The following is a 20,974-nucleotide window of genomic DNA, read 5'->3' as shown; positions in this document are numbered from 1 at the left end:
GTGGGCCTGAGGGCCCGATACACAGATGTACAGACACATCCCATGGACTGGTCCCATGGGCGCTGAGGACAACTGTTTCCCAGCCAGGTCCCTGGAACTCCCCTCCAGGTGCCCCAGGACCTGAGAGAGAGGTGGAGTGAAGGGGGAGAGAAAACAAAGCCCAGGGACTCGCCCCCAAAAAACACAATCAAGAAGATGCTCCCAGCTTTTCCATTTCAGACACTGAGTTCCTCGCAAGATTTTGTTTGAAGGAAAGCTTCTACAGTTAAAAAAAAAAAAAAAAAAAAAAAAAAGCCTGGCAAGCCCTGCTGTGAATTCATCCCTCACTCCACACCAGCAGGGAGATGGAGGCCCTGAGGAGGGGGTGATTGGTGGAGGCCGCACCACAAGCAGAACCCAGGCCTCTCTGACTCCAGGAAGGCAGGGGCGCTGGGCTGGGGCTTTTCCATCTCGGATCCTCAGTCCCCAGTCCAGGCAGAGAGGGACCTTATCAGGGAGCAGAGGGCGGATGTCCCAGCCGGGGCTAGTGGTGCATATGCACATTTCAGGAGGGCCCGAGGGCTCTGACTGCCTCTTACACACAAAGCCTGGAATGGAGAGATGTAAACTTGGCCTGGGGTAACAGGCCAGGCCAGAAGTGAGCAGTGGCTCCTGCCCGAAGCACCCAGAGCAAATATTCAGTGAATATTTGGGATTAGCCAGAGGAATGAGTACTGCTGCTGGCATTTCAGGCACAGGGCTCTTTATCTCTCAGGGAGAGGAAAAGGGTCCCCTCTGCAGGGCCACACTTGACCACAGACCTGATGTGTGCAGAGCCAGGAGGCAGTGGGAGCCCGTGAGGGCTGGGCCAGTGTGCAGGGAAGGTGCTCGGGGCTGTGAGAGGGTTGGGGGTGATGTGAAGACTGTAGCACTACTGGCCTCGCTTCATTCCACCCCCATAGGCACACAGGGCCTCAAACTCGCAGCTGGCAAGTGACAGCAGCAGAGTCCACACCCACCTGCGGCCTTGGGGCTTCTCAGAGTTTCAGGGGCAAAGTCCAGGCTGCTGCCTTCAGCCTTGCCCAAGGCAAGGGCCCCTCTCACCCCCACTGCCATCAGGACCCCATGGGCCTGCCATTTTCAGGTCACAGGGCTCTCCAGCTCTGGTAGATGATTGGATCCGCTGCCCAGGAAAGCTGCATCTGCCCATCCTGCCAACCTCCTAAGCCCCTCACCAGCCTGAAACCATGTGAGCACCCCGGTGGCACACTGCAAGGCCAGGCTGAAATTATGTTTCCCAGAGCCCAGAGTTCCCTGCAAGGCCAAGGGTACCCAGGGCAGCCCTTCCCACCACTACCCAACTCCAACAGGAATGGGTCACCCTGGACAGTGCGCCGTGTCTGGGTCTCCTGCAGCTTAAAGGAGGCTCAAGGTCCAAAAAGTCAGGAAACCTCCAAGGTGAGGCCCAGACTCCAGGAGGCTCCGGAGGCCCTGGATCCTGACCCACACTGCAGACCCTTGCCCTGATCTACCCTGGAGCTGGCACTCCACATCCATCTGCCCCCTGCCCACACCGTGCCGGCCCACCTCCATCCAGGCTGCCCTCCTCATCCATCCACCCTCCTCCCCGTAACTTCCATCCCCCCACCCCCATTATTTTCCCCTAGCCCCGATCACCCGGAACTTGGAGACAAGCAAGCGAGGGGTCCCATGCCACCTGCACCACCTCCTTGGGGAGTTTGTTTGCTGCTCTCTGCCTGATCCTGGCCTCCAGCTAGCCTGGCCTGGCCACAGGCCCAGGGATCCCCAAGCCCCTGTGTCCACAGCTTCCCCTTGCCAGCCTGTAATCATGTAGGGGGTGCTATAGTCTGAAAAATGTGTCCCCCAACGTTCACATGTAGGAAATTTAATCCCCAGTGCAGTGGTGTTGAGGTGTGGACTTTAAGAAGTGATTAGGCCGTGAGGGCTCCACCCTCATGGAGGAATTTATGCTGCTATTGTAGGAGTGGGTTAGTTATTGTTCCTGATAACAGCATGGGCTCGAAGTGGGTTAGTTATCGTGTTCCTGATAACTGCATGCGGTCGGCCCTGCTCCTCTCCATGTGTGGATACTTCTGCCCTTCTGACATGGGATGACGCAGCATGAGGGCCCTCGCCATATGCTAGCTCCTCGACCCTGGACTTCCCAGCCTCCAGATCTGTGAGAAAGTTCTGCTGTTTACAGACCACCCAGTCTCAGGTATTCTGTGATAGCAGCACACACAGGACTAAGGAGGGGAATGAGAGGACAGCACATCTGAGGCCTCCCCGAGAGCCGCCCTCTGATGGGGCTGTGCTCAGTATCTTAGCTGTTCTCTAATCTCGTGTGGACATCCGCCTCCCACTGCTATTTCACAGAGGAGAAAACCGAAGTTCAGTGAGTCAAACTGACAAGCCCTGGCCCTCCCTGTGAGTGACATGCATCCAACCCTTCCCTGTGGCCCACACTCCCCAAGACTCCAGCCCGCATTGCAGCTGCCCAACCCCTGCCTGGGCCCCTCCCAGCCATTGCCGCCTCCTTCCCTCACCGGCCCATACCTGCCTTGAGGCACAGTGTCTAGTCCCCTCTGCCTGGCTTTCAAGGCTCTATGGCAGCAGTTTCCTCCCTAGAGGCTGAGCCCAGGTGTCAGTTAGATGACTGCAGGAGGAACTGACTTTGTCCCACCAGATGCTGGCCCTGCCCTCCATCTGGGCTGGTTTCCTGGCTCCACCTCTTTCCAGCTAGGTCACCTCACCTCTCCAGCCTCAGTCTCCTCCTTTGTGAAACAGGTAACCAGGCAGCAGTGAGAGGCAGCCCCACCCTCCCAGAGCCATTCCTAGGTGCCAGGTGCTTGAGGAGGTAGGGACACTGTGGTTTTACAGGTGGAGAGCCTGTCAGGGCCAAGTGCTCAGTAAAAAGCAGGTCCATCTCTTGTGAGCCTCACCTGGCTCCCTCTCTGTGTGGGAGGGTTCCCGAGAACTGCACCCCGACTCCCAGAGGGGCTACTGGACATTCTCAGTGGGACGAGGATAGGGAACCAAGGAACACTATATGCATGGAAGAGCTCAGAAATACACTCTCGGCACGGCGGGACCCCGAGTCTCTGACAAAGTACCGGGCAGGGACAGGGCGGGGGTCAGGGAGCCTGAACCCACACTGCCTCTCCTGCAAGGGGGCCCAGGAGTCCATAGCCTTTTGGAGGGAGTTGGGTCTCTCTGGGAGTGGGGGCAGAGGCTGGATTCTGCCCAGAGGAGACGGCCAGACAGCTATTGTACTGCTGGCTCCAAGCCCAAGGGTCCACCCTTAGCAAGGAATTCATTCCCCAGTGTGGAGAACACCCCTCTTGAGGGTGAAGACAGAAATCACACCCTACCCTGGAAGGAGGCTGAGCCCAGAGCTTTGAGCATTCCTGCTGCCGGGGAGCTTTATACAAAAAGCCCCACCCTCCAATACCTTGCCCTCTAGGGACTCCTCCCTCTTCCTAGCCCTTGCCTTCCCTGGGGGGCTGCCCTCAGCCCAGCCTGCTCAGGAGTTCCCCCACGCTATCCCCTAAGCCTGGAGAGGAATTTCCTGTTTGCTTGTCTTGCTCAGGGTGGTGGCTGACCACAGAGAACAGTGCAATAGCATCCAGTGAAAGAATGAGTGAATGAGTACCGTGTGGCTCTGCCCCTCTGCCCCTGTGCCTCGTGTCTCTGTCTGTCAGATTGTGTGGCACCTGCCCTGGAGGGCTGCCGAAAGGCCCTCATGGGAAGAATAGAACCGATGCCCTGTGTGGTGTCGGGGACAGGGGGACTCCCAAGGGCACAGGGCCTTGCCATCTCTGCAGAGGAAGGCCGGCAGGGACTGATGGCCGGAAGGGTGGGGGTAGGAGTGGGGGCTGGGAGGGCGAAGGAAGGAGGAACGGAGAGGAGGTTGGAGTGGGGTGAGGGCAGTGGGAAGGGGCTGCTCAAGCCTGTAATTATTAATTGGGCAGATGATTAATTATTAACAAAGCTTCAGGTTAGAGGAAGGAAGGAACACAGCTTCTTCTAATTCATCAATAGGCCCCTGTTGCCAGCCCCTCCCCAAAGGCTTAAGAGCTTCCGTGCTTACGGGACCCACTGAGGCCAATGGGATAAATCCTCGAGACCCCCATACTTCGGGCTTTCAGCTCCCTACCCACCTCCCAGCCCACTCAGCCTTACAGGCCCAAACAAACTGCCCCAGACCATCTGGACAAGAGAAGGGAAGGAGCCAGCTCTGCCCTGCCCTGGCTTCCAAGGTCAGAATGCCCCTGCCCCCACCCCCAGGGCTCCCAGAGATGTGGTGCCTCCCAGGCAGAGGGGCAGCCAGCGCCTTTGGTCTCAGTGGCTGTCGTCAGATAACAAAGGAGGCCCAGGAAAAGCCGGGCAGGAGGGGTCTGGGCTGAGTGCTTCTGCCTCTGTGAGAGGGCTCTCCTGGACCTTGGGCTGTCCTGGGTGCCCACCCCCAATCTCTCAGGAGTCAGCGTGGGGCGGGGGCTGCTTTGGGGCCATAGCTCTCTGGAGTCTAGACTCAAAAGGGGCTGGATTCAAATCCTGCCCCTTCCAAACCCTCCTCCGTGATCTTGGGCAGGTCACTGAATACCCTGGGCCTCGGTGCCTCTATCAGCAATGTGAGGCCATCCCAACCCCGAGGGGATTAAAACGGATAACATCCAGAGTCTTAACACAGGCCAGTCCTCTGAGCTGGGTGCGGCCTCACCACATGCCCGGCAGAGGGGCAGCAAGGCCTGCAGGCCTCGTTCCCCCAAATGCTCCCAGGATGGACCTCTCTCTGCCTCCTCTGCCGAGGTCCTCACTAGCTTCCCTCCTGCCTCTGCAGCAGCCAGAGTCACCGCAAATTCCCCATCAGGCCACATCTCCCTGCTCAAGCCCTCCCATGGCCCTGTCACACTAAGAATTAAAACCCCAACTCCTCTGCGTGCCATGGACCCTGGCCATCTGATGCCTGCTTTTCTGCTGACCTTGCCTCCCTTGTCCCCCAGGCTCCAGCCACACTCCCCACCTTCCTGTCTCCTACACTCTTCAGGCATGGCCCCATTTCAGGGTCCTCGCACCGGATGATCCCTCCGCCTGGAACGCCCTTCCTCAGGTCCCCGCATGCTCTGATGCCACTTGTCAGACATGGGCCCCTGAGCAGCTGGCTGAAGTGCTGCCCCTGCCCACAAGCCCTCTCTCCAGGCTGTCCCCCAAGCGCTCATCCCTGCAGAGGCGATCCCACTTTGTTGTTCACGTCTGCCCTGCCCTCACCCTGCTGGCGAGGCCACAGGAGAGCAGGGTCACCACAGGCCTCGGTCACCACTGTTCCCCACCCCCCAGGACAAAGTCTGCCCTGGAGCATGCACTGCAGGGACAGCTGCTGGATGACATGGAACAGTCCAAAGACGCAGGAGCCCAGATGAGAAGCAGCAACAGACTTTGAGGGACAAATATCCTCTGGTTTGGGGGTGCAGGCCCAGCCTGCAAGTTCCCACACCTGACAGGCACTCCTCCCCTGCCCTGTGGCCCCAGAGAAAGCCCCTGCTCTGCTGAGTTCAGCGCCACTCTGCCCTGCAGCCCCGGCAGTGCCAGCCCCTCCCGCCCAGGCTCGCCATCCTCTGGTGACAACGTACAAAGGGCCACTTCAGTACACAGCCTCAGCTCCATCTCCAGCCTGGCGGGCTGAGCGGAGTGGGGGTACGGGGAAATGGAAGGGAGGGTGCGCCCCGCCCTTCCCCGTCCTTTGGGGTCTTCTCTAGCATTGGGGACTTTGTCCCAGGCATTGTGCCCCGGGTGGCAGTGGAGGGGTTGTTGGCTGGCAGAGGCTCTCATGCACCAGGTGGCAGGTGGCGGTCTGGTCCAAGAGTCCTAGGCAGTGGGGAGTGGATGCTGTTCCCCCGGCACCTACCCATGTGTACAGGGCAGCAGGTGGTGGGCACACTTGCATGCTCAGGCGGCCCAGTGCCAGATGGAGTGAGGGACAGCGAGGTGCAGACCTGGCAGGAACGATCTGGGCTGGGCAGCAAGGAGGGCAGTGGGCATGGGCTTTGGCTCACACCAGGCCTGGCTTTCTGGCCTGAGACCCTCTGTGGCAAACGAGGTGAAACTCAAATCGCCGTCCCAACAACCTGAGCTAGTAACCTGTGACTCAAGCCTGGCACCAAGGGACTGACGCTCCGATGACGTTCCCAACACTACCCCTTCTGGGCCCCTCCCCACCCATCACCAAGGCTTGTCCGTCCCACTGCCCGCACTTCCCAAATCTGGGCCCCTCCCCACCCACCTTCCCCCTTCTGGGCCCCTCCCCACACCACCAAGGCAGTCAGTCCCACTGCCCGCACTTCCCAAATCTCCCAACCCCGAGCCTACCGCTCACCGGAATGGCAGCAGCTTCCTCAGTGGGCCCCCAACCCGGCCCCCATGAGCCAAGCGAAAGCCACATCTGATGCTGCCCCTCCCAGCTTGGAACCGCTGCCCTCAGGAGAAAGTCCAATTCCCTCAAGGAGGCACAGAAGTTTCTGTGTAATCTCACCCTTCAATCTCCGTGCCTGTTCCTGGAGGATTCGGCTGAGCTGCACTTCTCCAGGCCTCCCTGACCCCAGCCTACTCCCCAGAACCCCTTGTCCCACACAAGGGCTGTGCTGTCTGACGCCCCTGGGTCCCCAGCCTCAAGCACTGAGCCCCACACAAAAAAGGTGCTCACCCTGAGTTTGTTGAATGAATAAATGACCACGCCAAATCCACACCCCCGCACCTTCCAGTCAATGCTGCAGGGCTCTCAGGCCCGTCTGGGGCTCACACAAGTGGCCCATGGTCCTAGTCCTGCCTGCTTTGCCAACTTGGGCTTGTCACACCCCAATGAGGCAGCTTAGCTACATGAATCCTAAGGGCCCCTTCCAATGGGATAGCGGTGGCAGAGGGGAGATACAGGAAATGACTGGAGCCTTCACGGCCAGGAGGAGCTATGGGAAGACAGTGGGAAAGGAAGAGCGGCTCAGTAGTTAGGATCCTCCCTGCCAGCGTCGGAACTGCAGCTCACGGCTGTGTGTTCACTGCCTCATGCCCTGGTGCTGCAGGTGCGCTGCTGAGTGAGGGAATGGGCTTGAACGTGGCTCTGCCACCGTGGGGACCTGGGGAGGTGACAAGGCCTGCAGCCTGCAGCTCCTGGGCAGGAGGGTGGCAGCGTTGCCCCTGGGATCTGGGAACCTGAGCATCAGTTAGCTTCCTGCTGGGGGTGGTCCTGACAAGGCAAGCACACAGCTGGCTGGGGCTCTGGGCACCCAGGGAGCCCGCCCTCAGCTGGAACAAGGCACCCTGTCTCTTTTCCTCTCCCAATTACTCTCTGTCCACCTCTGCTTGGAGAGGGCATGTGCCCAGGGTCAGGAACCCAGGAGGCTATGAGGGGGTCCTCATCCCAGCCCAGCTCAGCAGAGCCGCCAATGTGCCCACTGCTGCTCATCAAGGTGAGGGTGGCGGCCTCCGAGCTCCATGTTCTGGAAGACCCACATTCTAGCCTTGCTGCTCCAGGTTTCCTCCTCTAAGTTTCAGATTCTAGGTTCTCTGTCTGCATCTGAAGGTTCTACCTCTTTTTTTTTTTTTTTTTTTTTGAGACTGAGCCGAGATTGCCATTGCACTCTAGCCTGGGCGACAGATCCAGACTCCATCTGAAAGAAAAGAAACGAAACGAAACAAAACGAAACAGATCCAGACTCTGTCTGAAAGAAAAGAAACGAAACGAAACGAAACGAAAAGAGAAGAAAAAAGAAGGAAGCAAGCAAGCTAGCTCTCCATCACAGGTCCCGTGTCGTGTCCATGTGTCTCCTCTTTGGGACACTGTACTTCGTATTCTCTTCGCGGTGCCCAGCAGCAGGGCTCCTGCCCACTCCTACCTTCTTAGCCTCATCACTCTTTGGGGCTCTTGAGAGCAGCGGAACCAAAGAGATGGGGCTGCCTGCACTCCCAAAGCGAGAAGGCCCAGTCCAGCTTTCCTAGGCCTGGGATGCCCCCAGGGCCGCAGAGGGGATCCCAAAGCACACCCCAGCCAGGCAGAAATTCCCTTCCCCACCCCTTTCCCATCTCTCCAGGATGCTGCCCCAACCCCCTGCCCTTCACCCTCTGCACCAGCTCTCACTGCAATGGCTCCACAAGACAGGTGCTTCACAAGGGCAAAGACTTCATGTCAGGGCCTGGCACCTGCTTGGTGGGCACTCTGTCAACGCTCGCTGAATTAACCAGGAATGCACAAGGTGCCTAGAGGACTGCGCAGCCTAAGAGACGCTAGTTTATATGTGATGGAGATGTTCATGCTGTGTGCATACACATGTAGCATGCACAAAACACATGCAAGCAAACTGCAAGCCGCCCACCCTGATGTCAGCAGAGCTGTGCCCCTGCCACCTAGCTCAGTCACCGGCGCACAATAGGCACTTAGGGAGTAATTGCTGAAAGAACGGATGGACAGATGAGTGCTCTGTACTGGGCACAAAGTGTATTGGGTACAGAGTCAGAAGCTGGGAGAGAAACAGAAACTGACCCCACCCAGGATCAAGGCTCAGATGCAATGACAAATAACGCTACCACTAGGCAGAACTTGACCCGTGTGTAGGAGGATAGTGGGAAAAGCACTTAGAGGCCAGGGTCAGTAACAACATCAGCCAACAGGTTTGACCACGCCCGCTGGGCTTCAGCATGGAGGTGAAACAAGCAGCCCTGGCTCCTGCCCTGCGGGCACCTCTGTCTGGGAGGGGCAGGAGGGGCTTCCTAAGGAGAGGGGGCTCTGGCAGCAGCTGGGCTGGAAGGGGCAGGCTCTTCAGGAGGGCAGGGGACCAGTATCAGCAAAGGCCGGGAAGTAGGAAGGTGAGGCTCACATACGGAGTATGACAATTGCCCAAGAGGCTGGAGCATGGGGGACGCGGGGGAAGAAAGAGGCTGGACCAGCCCCGGAGGAAGGAGGTCAGAGGTGTTTGGACAAAATTCTCAGAGCACTGCATTCCAGGAGCTCCAGGCCTGGGCTCCCATGACCCAATTTCCAGGAATTAGAGCAACACAGGCCTCCTGCCGCAGATTCACTTGCTCTGGTAGAAGTGCCTGGTGCTAGGCAAGCCCCATGGTGAGACCCCACAGCCGGTCACTGCGCCCGCAAGCGGTGGCCCCAGAATCAGACCAAGCAGGAGCCGGCTGTCTCCGGGGCTCCTTTTCTTCCCGCTGTTAGAATACAACTGCATTTTTCTGGTTTAAAGGTTTCTCATCCATTCTAGAACATCAGGAAAGCACAGAGAAAGAAGCAGGGCAGTGTCCCCACCACCCTGCCACCCCTGGGCCTGGCTGGCTTCTGACTGGGCCTTCCTCGCAGGCCTTTCTCTTCCCCATTCACCTTTTGCTGGAACCAACATCAACTTGGGTTTCTGTCACCTTCGGGCAGTGCGCATTTTGCTCTATCAGGCTTTTTTTTTTTTCTTTTCTTTTTTTTTTTTTAAGACGGAGTCTCACTCTGTCACCCAGGTTGGAGTGCAGTGGCACAATCTCAGCTCACTGCAACTTCTGCCGCCCAGGTTCAAGTGACTCTCCTGCCTCAGCCTCCCGAGTAGCTGAGATTACAGGCACCCGCCACCATGCCCGGCTAATTTTTGTATTTTTAGTAGAGACGGGGCTTCACCATGTTAACCAGGCTGGTCTTGAACACCTGACCTCTGGTGATCCACCCCCCTCGGCCTCCCAAAGTGCTAGAGTTTTTTTGCATGATTTCATTTTCATATCTCAGGAACCATGGGCCACGGTGCCAAAATAAACCTCATTTCACTATATGGAAATTGAGTACTAAGCAGGGGAAGTGGTTCGATCGTGTCTAGTGTCTGCAGTAGAGCCTGCCTGACGGGTGAGGGACCTGATGAGTTTGTGCAGCGTTCTACAATTAACAAAGCGTCTTACACACATGGTTTCACTGAATGCCCACAGTGAGTTGGAGGGTATGGCTCTATTTTTCACTTGTGCCCATATCCCAAGGGAAAACCTTCCAAGGGGTGTAGCTGAGCCCAGGGTTATCAGCCCAGAGAGGCCACGTGGCCAGCTGAACCCACCCATTTTTGCAGAGGGAACCTTAACGTCTGGGGCCCTGGGAAACTTACCCAGAGTGCCTCAGAGAGCTGAGGATCCCCTGTGTGGTGTGAAGGAGGAGACACCAGGCCCGTGTGGGACTGCACCCCTCCCTCTTCCCCTGCCCCCAGTTCAGAGCATTTCTCAGCAGGAACCAGGTCAGATGCCGGCGTAGATGAGCAGGAGCTGGGGAGAGCAAAGTGCTCCGGGCTCAGGACTGAGCTCTGGTCCTGGAGTGGAGAAAGATAAAGCCTGATAGAGGCCGGGCGTGGTGGCTCATGGCTGTAATCCCAGCACTTTGGGAGGCCGAGGCAGGCAGATCACGAGGTCAGGAGATCGAGACCATGCTGGCTAACATGGTGAAACCCCGTCTCTACTAAAAATACGAAAAAAAAAATTAGCCAGGTGTGGTGGCAGGCGCCTGTAGTCCCAGCTACTTGGGAGGCTGAGGCAGGAGAATGGCGTGAACCTGGGAGGCGGAGCTTACAGTGAGCCGAGATCATGCCACTGCACTCCAGCCTGGGCAACAGAGCAAGACTCTGTCTCAAAAAGAGAAAAGAATAAATATGTATCAGGCCAGGCTCAGAGGCTCACACCTGTAATCTCAGCACTTTGGGAGGCGGAGGCAGGTGGATCACTTGAGGTCAGGAGTTGGAGACCAGCCTGGCCAACATGATGAAACCCCGTCTCTACTAAAAATACAAAAATTAGCTGGGTGTGGTGGTGGGCGCCTATAAGCCCAGCTACCTGGGAAGGCTGAGGCAGGAGAATCGCTTGAACCCAGGAGGCAGAGGTTGCAGTGAGCTGAGATCGCGCCATTGCACTCCAGCCTGGGTGACACGGTGAAACTCTGTCTCAAAAAAAAAAAAGACAAGAAATATGCATCAAATGCCTTCTACGTGCCAGGCACAGAGCCAGGCCCTAGTGCATGCCCGGTGCCAGCCCGGGGGCCCAACCCATCCCCGGTCACCTGCAGCTCTCCCTGTGCCCCTCTCCTGCGGCAGCCACCATCACTCACCCACCACAATTTGCCACAACCATGTGCCAGGCCCCAGGTAGCAAGATGAGGACTCACCATGAGAGATTTGCCCAGTGCATTAGGCAAGCTCTGGGCATCATGCCCTGCCTGGGACTTGCTTCCAGGAAGAGGCAGAGGCAGCAAGTGCTAGGATGACAGCATGGCGGGGGCAGTGGGGCAGGGGTGAGCACGGTGTATGAAGAGCTGGTGGGGCCCAGGCTATGAACACAGGCGGGGGCTCAGTCACAGGATCTGGGTTACAAGGGTTGGGGATTGGGAAATCTAGTAGCCACTACAGATGCCAGGGAGCTGTGAACTGGCTCTTGGAATGCACAGGCCTCTGTATCCTCAGGGCACCATTTTTTATTTTTTTTAATTTTTGAGATACGGTCTTGCTCTGTCGCTCAGGCTGGAGAGTGGTGGTGCGATCTCAGCTCACTGCAGCTTTGACCTCCTGGGCTCAAGTGATCTTCCCCCTCAACCTTCCAAGTAGATGAGGCTATAGGCGTTTGCCACCATACCTGCCTAATTTTTTTTAAAATTTTTTGTAGAGACAGGGTCCCACTATGTTGCCCAGGCTGGTCTCGGACTCCTGGACTCAATGAATCCTCCTGCCTCAGCCTCCCAAAGTACTAGGATTACTTTGGGAGTCCAAGTCAGTATTTTTTAAACTGTGGGCTTCCAGCCCTCCCGTTGTGAGATGCTCACTCAGCAGGGCTGGCTAGGGTCTGGCAAACAGGTACTTTACGCAGGCCGCCCAGGTGACATTGAGCAGGCCTTCCAGAGACAGGGCCCAGGACAGTGGCAGAAGGAGGGCCTTGAAGGGGAAGCCTGGAGGCCAAGAGGCTAAGTGATGGCTGTCTCAGGGCTCCAAGCCTCAGGGAACAGGCCCTGCTGGGAGCCCACGGGAGAGAAGGAACAGGTCTGGGTGACCGAGGGAGGCTGCTCTCTGAGGGTCCTATAGGCTGGACACAATCCCAGCCCTGCCACTTCCCAGCTGTGGACCCCCAACTCTGGGTACCCTCAAAGTGTCAAACAGGGATGATAATAGTGCTTGCCTCTCAGCAAGTTAGAGACATCTCTGGGAGGATGCATAGAAAGTGGTTGGTTGGCCCTGGGCCCAGCACATAGTAAGTGCTTGATAAAGAGCAGCAAATTATGATGACCCGGAGGCCAAGGTGGGGAGGACAACCGTGGGAGCCATCCACCACCAGGCCTGCCAGCCAGAGTCCCAGAACCCACTCGGGCCGGCCTCCCTCACTTAGAACCCTGTCTCTGGGCTGTTCCTTCTGGGAAGTTCCTGGCCTGCCCAGAGAGGGCAGCCGGAGAGCAGGCTCTGAGGTCCTGGCACGTGCACAGGTCTGTCTCCCTGGCCTGGCCCTCACCCACCCCTCTCAAGGGATTCCCACTTCGGTAAGAACCAAAGTTTCGAGCCAAATAAGTTCATAAACAATACGGTAATTAGGTGTGAGAATGATTTCCATTGTTTCAATTTTATTTTTATAGAAAAGATGAAAATAAGTGACCCAAAAGGGGGAATTCCACTTCAGGCAGCCCAAGGAGAAGTACGTGACAAGTCGGTTAACTTCCTGACTTATGGGCAAGGCCGTGGGTCCCCTTGTCAGCTCCCTGCTGTGAGAGGGGGTTCCTGGCCTGCTTCCAGCCCATGGGCAGCTCCGCCCCTTCCCGAAGCCTCACTGTCCCCTTCCTGGCGGTGGGGACAATAGCCCCTCCCAAGCAGGTCCCTGTACCCTCCCTCTGTAGTGTGAGGCTGCCCTCTGGAGGGTCAGTCCCTTCCATCAGGGATGGAGAAGGAGTAATAAGCAGGACAGCAAGGCTGCTCACCTGGGTTGAGAATCATTCATTCATTCATTCATTCATTCATTCATCCATTCATCCATCCATCTGCACATTTAACTGAGGGCCTCCTCAGTACCTGTGTCGCTGAAAGTCTATCAGGAACACGTAACAAACACGCCAAAGACACCGGCGTGATACTCTGGGAGCTGACAGCAAGAACACCAGGAAGCATGTGGGCTTCCCTGAGCCAGAGATGCTGCAGCTAAGATGTAAAGAGTGGGTCAGTGCAGGCTGGGCGTGGTGGCTCAGGCCTGTAATCCCAGCACTTTGGGAGGCTGAGGCGTGGATCACAAGGTCAGGAGCTTGAGACCATCTGGCCCACATGGTGAAACCCCATCTCTACTAAAAATACAAAAATTAGCTGGGCATGGTGGCACGTGCCTATACTCCCAGCTGCTCGGGAAGCTGAGGGAGGAGAATCACTTGAACCAGGGAGTCAGAGGTTGCAGTGAGCCGAGATCATGCCACTGCACTCCAGCCTGGTGACAGAGTGAGACTCTTCTCAAAAGAAAAAAAAAAAAAAAGTGGGTCAGTGTGAACAAGAGACTGCACCTCGATTTCCCCATCTGTAGAGGGGACTATCCCGGAACCTCTGTCACTGGCTGCCGTAGGAACACAACACATGCTGGCTATTGATATTTTTATGGGCAGGAACGTGTACATGGGAGGGGCTGTAGCATCGGGGGAAGAGCAGAAGGGGAGAAGGGTCTGTCTGACTTGGGTTGTGGGGCTGGTGTCACAGAGGAAGGGGGTCATGAGGAAGCTTTTGATGGACAACAGAGTTACAGGGGACAGTGAATGGAAGAGGAATTCAAGTCGAGGGAACAGCACAGCAAGGGAATGGAACATGAGGTTTGGGACCTGCTTGGGCCACATCTCCGAGCTCTCATTGGCTTAAGCTTGGGGCCCATTCTGTGCAGAACCCCAAGGCCAGGCCAAGGTGGAGAGGAGCCCCTGGAAGGAGGGGCTAGTGCAAGTGTGTGTCAGGGTCAGAGGTGCAAAGGGTCTCAGGACGGGGAGGACACCAGAAGCTCTCCGTTCCCTCAAGCCTCACCCCAGGGCTGGTGCAGGGTGGCCCCTCACCTCCAGCCCTCCCACGCCTCCCCCTGAAAGCCCTTCTCACCTACAGTATCGCCCGCAGCTCCCAAATCTAGCTGACCAACACTCTCTGCATCCTTTCCTCCTCATTCAACCATCATCTATTAAGCACCCGCTGAATGCCTGGGGACTAAAGCTGGCACGTACCAGCTCCCATTATGACACTCTTGTTAGGCCATGGGTGGCTTAAAATCAGCCATATGGGGAGGATTTACACCACGGCGATTGGCCAACTCATCAGGGGTTTGTTTCCCAGAGAGCCAGTTGCCAGCCTACTATTGCCCCCGGTTGGAGCAATGGATCTGGAAAGGCAGGTCCCTGGGCAGGAGGACTCAGTCAGAAAAGGAAGACATCAGGGACACGTAAACAACACATCTCGGAGGGCAGGTGGTGTAGTCTCCAAGGAGGCAGGGGTGAATCGGGAGACTCATTCTGGAAGGGAGCAGTAAATGGCCACTGGAAACTATGCCAAGCTGTTCAAATAGTAACAGTGCACCCCACCCCCTTTTTATTTATTTATCTATTTATTTTTGAGATGGAGTCTCACTCTGTTGCCCAGGCTGGAGTGCAGTGGCGCAATCTCAACTCACTGTAGCCTCTGCCTCCAGGTTCAAGCGATTCTCTCGCCTCAGCCTCCCAAGTAGCTGGAATTATAGGTGCCTGCCACCATGCCCAGCTAATTTTTGTATTTTTAGTAGAGATGGGGTTTCACCATGTTGGCCAGGCTGGTCTTGAACTCCTGACCTCAGGTGATCCACCCACCTCGGCCTCCCAAACTGTTGGGATTACAGGCATGGGCCACCACGCCTCGCCTCAGCGCCATTTTAGACACAAGAAAACTGAGGCACAGAGATGCAGAGTCACCAGCCCACAGTCACACAGTGAGAGAGGCAGGGCCGGGATTTGAACCGGGCCACTAGATCTGGAATCCCTACTTTTAGTGACTCTTTTCTTGCCCCCAAGCAGCCAGCACAGGGCTAGGTGGAGCATCGGTGCCCAGGGGTATCTGCTCCCCAATGGATTCTAATCTCCTCAGGGCAAGGCCTATGTCCTCTCTGTCCAGCACAGTAAATTATTACCCCTACCTGAGGACACTGTGTTCCAAGACCTGGTCCCCACATGAAGGGCTTGGAGATGGCTAAGATGAGGGGCTGCATCACTGCACTCTGGGGAGCAAAGAGGCTCTGGCTCTTGGGGAGCACAGCAGGATACCCTGAATGACTTGGCTGGGCGGGTGGGTGCCCATGAGGCCAAGAGGGGCTGTCTTTGCAGACCACCCTGCCTCTGGCCACTCCTCACTGCTTATGTAGTCTTCCCAGAATTGCATGAGGACCACGCAGTTCCCCCACCCTCAGCTCTCTGCCATTCACGTCCAGCCCAGCCCTCTCGTGATTCTCATGGCCGCTGCCCAGTGAAGCTGGCCTGGCCTGCCAGCTGGCATCGGCATCCTCGTTTTCCAGGTAATAATACCGCAGCCAGCGATCTCTTGAGTGCTGCTCAGGTGCCAGGCACCCTGTGTGCATCCTCTCATTCAATCCTCTCTGCAACTCATTCCATTCAAAATTCTCCCCCATTTGATCACACCTGGAATCCGAGCACTTTGGGAGATAGAGGCAGGAGGATCACTTGAGCCCAGGAGTTCAAGACCAGCCTGGCCAACATAGCAAAACCTCATCTCTATTAAAAACTTTTTAAAAAATTAGCAGGGTGTGTTGGCTCACGCCTGTAGTCCTAGCTACCCAGGAGGTTGAGGCAGAAGGATCCCTTGAGCCCAGGAGGTTGGGGCTGCTGTGAGCGATGATCACACCACTGCACTCCAGCTTGGATCACAGAGTGAGACCCTGTCTCAAAACAAAAACAAAAACAAAACCTCCCCATTTCACAGATGTGGAAACCGAGGCTCAGAAAGCTGACTTCCTGAGGTGGTCCAGTTACTACAGAAAAAGAAATCATCAGGGTTGGGCGAGGTGGCTCATGCCTGTAATCCCTGCACTTTAGGAGGCCAAGGTGGGTGGATCACTTGAGGTCAGGAGTTCGAGACCAGCCTGGCCAACCTGGTGAAACCCCATCTCTACTAAAAATACAAAAATTAGCCGGGTGTGGTGTCGGGCACCTGTGGTCCCAGCTACTTGGGAGGCTGAGGTGGGACAATTGCTTGAACCCAGGAGGTGGAGGTTGCAGTGAGCCAAGATGGCACCACTGCACTCCAGCCTGGGCGACAGAGTGAGGCTCCATCTCAAAAAAAAAAAAAAAAAAAAGAAAGAAAGAAAGAAAAAAAAAAGGAATCACCAGTGTGCCTCAAGTAGCCCTGACCACACCAAGGGCACCAGGCAGACCCTTAGAATGGGTCTGAGCCAGCGGCATCCCCCCAGCCAGGTCTTGGCTCCCTGCCGTCCTCAGGACCAAGTGCCAGCTCCCTGCTGTGCCCTCCCACCTCACCTCCACCTGGCCTCCCTGCCCAGCCTCTCCCCCGTCTTCATCTCACTTCTTCCAGGCGGCACCCACAGTGCCTGACTGTTCCCACTGCCACCTCTCAACACACGCCAGACACTCACACCTCTGAGCCTTTGCTCATGCCATTCCCTTGGCCCACAACGCCCTTCCCACCTTTCTCTACCCAGAGATCTCTGGCAGCTTCCTGTCATCATCTCTTCCAGTAACCTCTCTCTTTCTCCTGGGCTGGGACCCCTCTTTCAAACTTTCCTAGGACCCAGAGCGGCTCCCCTTAGCACTCCTTAGACTGAAAACCCCCTCAGAGCTGCAGCTCCTGGGGGTGGGGGCTCTCCCCTCCATCCTTCTGCTGGGCTCCATGTCTGGATCTTTCATAACTGCTCCCCCTCCCCAAACGACACGCCAGTGCTCACAACTCCCCCATCAAGGCGAATCTGGACTGGTGTGTCCCAGGAATGAAGTGGGGAACCAGGGAGGAATCCCACTGGGGTAGTGTGTCTGCCCACACCCCATCAGGGGCCTTCAGGGGCATCTTCCGGGACTGGGGGTCATCCGACCTCAGACCACTAGGTCTGGCCGCGCGGCATCCCTTCCTGCTGCACCCCAGCTCAAGAACCCCACCATACACACACCCAGACGCACTCCCCTCCCCACTCCCGGTTCCAGAACTCACTATTTGCAGATATTTATAGCGCCCTCCCTCAGCCAGGTTCCCTCCCCCGTCCTGGGCAGAGCAGTGCAAGGAGCCGGGGGCCCCCACCCCGGTAAATGGCCGGGGGCCCTCTCCATATTTGCCTCTGCCTGGTCCCCAGAGGTAGCTACGGCCGCAGCCCCCGCACCCGCCCAGCCCCCGACTGCGCTTGGGCCTCGGCTGCCGCCGCCGCAGTCTGGGGTCGGGGGTGGGGAAGGCGGGCGCGGAGGCCTCCCACTCCAGCCCCGCGCCGCGCCGGAGGTTGTGGGGGCGCCGCGCCGGAGGCTGGGGGGTGCCGCGCACAAAGCACGGCTCGAGCCCCGCGCCTCGGGGACGTCCCCCGCCCGGCCGTGGGAGGGGGTCGGGCGCTGAGGCTCTGCCCTCCGGGGACCGGGGAGCTCGGAGGAGCGGCGGGTAGGGGGAGGGGGCCCGCGCCCAGCGGCTTCCCCGGCATCCCGCCCCCACCGCGGCCTCCGGGCCCCCAGCCCCAGTGCGCCCGCGCCCGCCCCCTAAGGTCACGCTCGGGGAGTGGGCCGCGGAGCCGGGCGGGGGGCGCCAAGCGCAGCGCGGGAGGGCGGGCAGCGCGGGGATAGAGGGGCCGCGGCGCCCCCCAGGACGCCGGGGTCAACTCACCCATCGCCCGCTGGGTCTCAGCAACGGCGGCAGCAGCGGCGGCGGCGGCTCCGCGGCCCCCGGGGTCCCCGGCGGGGAGATGCTGGCGTCCGCCGCAGCCTCTCGCCCCATCCCGGGCTCCGGCGGCAGCGGCTGCGGCTGCGGCTGCGGCGGGCGCCGGGCATCGCAGGCAGCGCGGCCCCGGCCCGGCCCCGATCCCCTCCCCCCACCCCCACTTCCACCCCGTCCCGGGGGCCCGGCGCGGCCGCTCGGCTGCACCCCGGGGCGGCGGCGGCGGGGGCCCGGCGAGCGGACGGGCGCGGGGGAGGGACCGCGGCGGGCGCGCGGGGGGCGCGGAGGCGAGGCCGAGCGCGGCGCGCAGGGGTGCCCGCTCCCGCCGGCTCAAGCGGCTCCGGCCCCCACCCCGCCCCCACCGCAACCCCCTCCCCTCCCCCGCCAGCCGGGCTCCGCCGCCGCGCCGGGCCGGGGGCGCCTCGCACCGCAGACTCCGGCCGCCGCCGCCCCGCTCCGCCCGCGCGTGCTGGATCGAGTGTGTGCGTGTGCGAGCGAGTGTGTGTGAGTGCGAGTGTGCGCGCGCCCCTCCTGTGACCGTGCGTGCGCCGGCCCACGGCCCGGGGCGGCCTGCGCGGGGGCGTGTGCGGGGAATGCGGGTAGTTCGGAGTGCGGGCCTGGTGTGCGTGCGGGGCAGCAAGTCCCGTTCTGTGTCTGCGTGGACGGGTGCGTTCCGCAGCGTGCCCGAGTCTGTGCCTGTGTGTGCATGGACGTGCAGACCCGTGTTGCGGTGTGTGCGTGGATCCGCCTGTGCCCGCGTGAACCTGGGCCGGGATTTCGCGCAGGCATCTGTGACCATGTGCAGAGGCCTGTGATGTGTGCACGGTGCCGGGCCTGTTACGGTGTCTACAGAGTCTGTGTGTCTGCTTGGGGCGTGGGTGACCGCTGTACACCGGCCTGTGTCCTTCCGACCCCCTCCGTCCCTCACATGCCCGAAGCCACCTGCGCACTCCCGGGGTAACTGGGGGGGCCTCCCCTCCCCCGCCCCCCTCACCAGGCCACCCTAGGCCCGGTCGGCCCTGCCCACCCTCTTGAGCCTACTCTCCTGCCACTTGCCCACCAGCGGATCTCCGAGGGCCCACCGTGTCCTGCCCTGGCTCCTCGTGGCCTTGCTCTGGGCCATTCCTCTCAGGGCTCAGAGGCGTCCCCCACGTGTTTCCCGCCTTTCAAGTGGTTCCGCTCTGGTGCCTACAGAGCAGCCACTTCCTCCCGCGGTGCGAGGCACAAGGCATTGTGGGTACGCAGCAGACATCTCTGCGCCGCCATCGTCGAAGGTGCAGGGATGCGCTACCTATGCTATATCCCAGCGAATGTACTCCAGAGTAGTCCCAGAGGCCTTTGCTGAGCCATCCGGGCTGCCTAGGGCTGGTCTACCTGCTCCAGGTGCCTCCGTGCCCAGCTTCATCCATCCTTGCTGAGGAGGCAGAGTGATCCTACTCCAACATTCACCTGAGCAGGTCACTCTCCTGCCTGCACCTTCAATGGCTCCCACTTGCCCTCAGCTTAAGTTCAGTGCCTGGGCGGGGCACAGGGAGTCCCTGGTGACCTAGTCTTGCCCCCTTCTTCAACGTCACCCTCACTGCTCTCTTCTTCCTGGAGGCTCTCTCTAAGCAAGGGTGGGCAAACCATTTGCTTTAAGAGATTGATTGTAAATATTTTAGGCTTTGCCAGCCATATGGTCTCTGTCCCAACTACTCAACTCTGCCATCGTAGCATAAAATCAACCATAGACAATACGTAAAAGAATGAGCCTGGCGGTGTTCCAATTAAAACTTTATGGACACAAAAATTTGAATTTCGTGTCATTTTCACGTGTCCAGAAACAGTTTTTGATGTTTTCCCAACCATTTGAAAGTGTAAGATCCATTCCTAGTTCCTATCACTCTAAGCACATTCCATTATAACATCTCCATGGGCCGGGCACGGTGGCTCATGCCTGTAATCCCAGCACTTTGGGAGGTTGAGGCAGGTGGATCAGAAGGTCAGGAGTTCAAGACCAGCCTGACAACATGATGAAACCCCATCTCTACTAAAAATACAAAAATTAGCCGGGTGTGGTGGCACACGCCTGTAATCCCAGCTACTCGGGAGGCTGAGGCAGGAGAATTGCTTGAACCCAGGAGGCGGAGGTTGCAGTGAGCCGAGATCATGCCACTACACTCCAGCCTGGGCAACAGAGCAAGACTCCATCTCAAAAAAAAAAAAAATCATCTCCATGACATGTGCTTAAAGTAATTGTCACTCCCCCAAAATCCAGTCTATTCTGCCCTGCAAAAATGTTGCCCTCCTCCTCTCCCCAGCCTGGCTGTTCAACCCTCTCTACCCCTTCTTCTCCGGCCCCCGAAGAACCTTCAATTTCTGCTCAAATGTGTCCCCCTCCCCCAATTCCCCATGCCACAGCTCTCCCTGCCTGGGACTCATTCCCCTCTGGAAGGGACCGCCTCACAGACACTTTCCTTCCCCAGAACCTTCTCTCCCTCCCTGAGCCTTCAGCAGCAACTCTGGGCGTCCCTCAGCCCATGAAAGAAGTGCTGTTTCAAGTCTGGATTCTCCATTGAACTTGTTCTGAGCATCAAGAAAACCTTGACATTGGCCCCCAAGCACGAAGGCAGGCACAAAATAATCACATTCCTCCATTTCCATTGCTCCTGGCAAAGGGGAGGAGGACCTGCCCAAGCCCCAGCCCCTGCCCTTGAGGCCCAGTGAGAAGTAAAGACACACCCCACTCCCCAGGGAAGCTGCCCTGCCCAGAGCTGGCCAGGGTCAGGGGACTTGCTTGCTCTCCATCTTCCCCCAACTTGGGTCTTTGTTCTCCTGACCTTTCCAGATTCCCAAGCTTCTTGGGAGGCCGAAGTGGAGTCAGCCTTGTTGGGTTCATACCAAAGTCCGCCTCCATGTCCTCAATGCGGCACTCAGTGTGTTGGGCGCTGTGTGGCAAGTACATCTTCCCCACGCCCAGCCTGTCAGAGATAAGTAACTTGCTCGGTCACACTCACAGCCACAGCTGGGCACACCAGGCCCCACCCTCCACCCTCCCAGCTCAGGCCCTGTGGTGCCAGAAGCCTCCCTCCCAGAGAGCTGGC

The 20,974-nt window shown here is 58.2% G+C and overlaps 1 protein-coding gene across 2 annotated transcripts in view; it reads right to left on the bottom strand.

Moving 5' to 3' along the window:
- Nucleotides 1-18,034, bottom strand: part of MGAT3 (beta-1,4-mannosyl-glycoprotein 4-beta-N-acetylglucosaminyltransferase) — a 34,826-nt gene extending 16,792 nt beyond the window's left edge. The window contains exon 1 of one of the 2 annotated variants that reach the window (XM_055105366.2): nt 17,841-18,034. In XM_055105366.2, the coding sequence (XP_054961341.1) occupies nt 17,841-17,951 (111 nt within the window). In that variant the 5' untranslated portion in view covers nt 17,952-18,034. The remainder of the gene's footprint in view (nt 1-17,840) is intronic. The other variant, XM_034949045.3, reaches the window with a different exon arrangement.
- Nucleotides 18,035-20,974: the final 2,940 nt, after the last annotated feature.

The sequence above is a fragment of the Pan paniscus genome, chromosome 23 (genome assembly GCF_029289425.2).
Source record: "Pan paniscus chromosome 23, NHGRI_mPanPan1-v2.0_pri, whole genome shotgun sequence".
NCBI lineage: Eukaryota > Metazoa > Chordata > Mammalia > Primates > Hominidae > Pan > Pan paniscus.
This window is presented reverse-complemented; position numbering and strand designations above follow the sequence as displayed.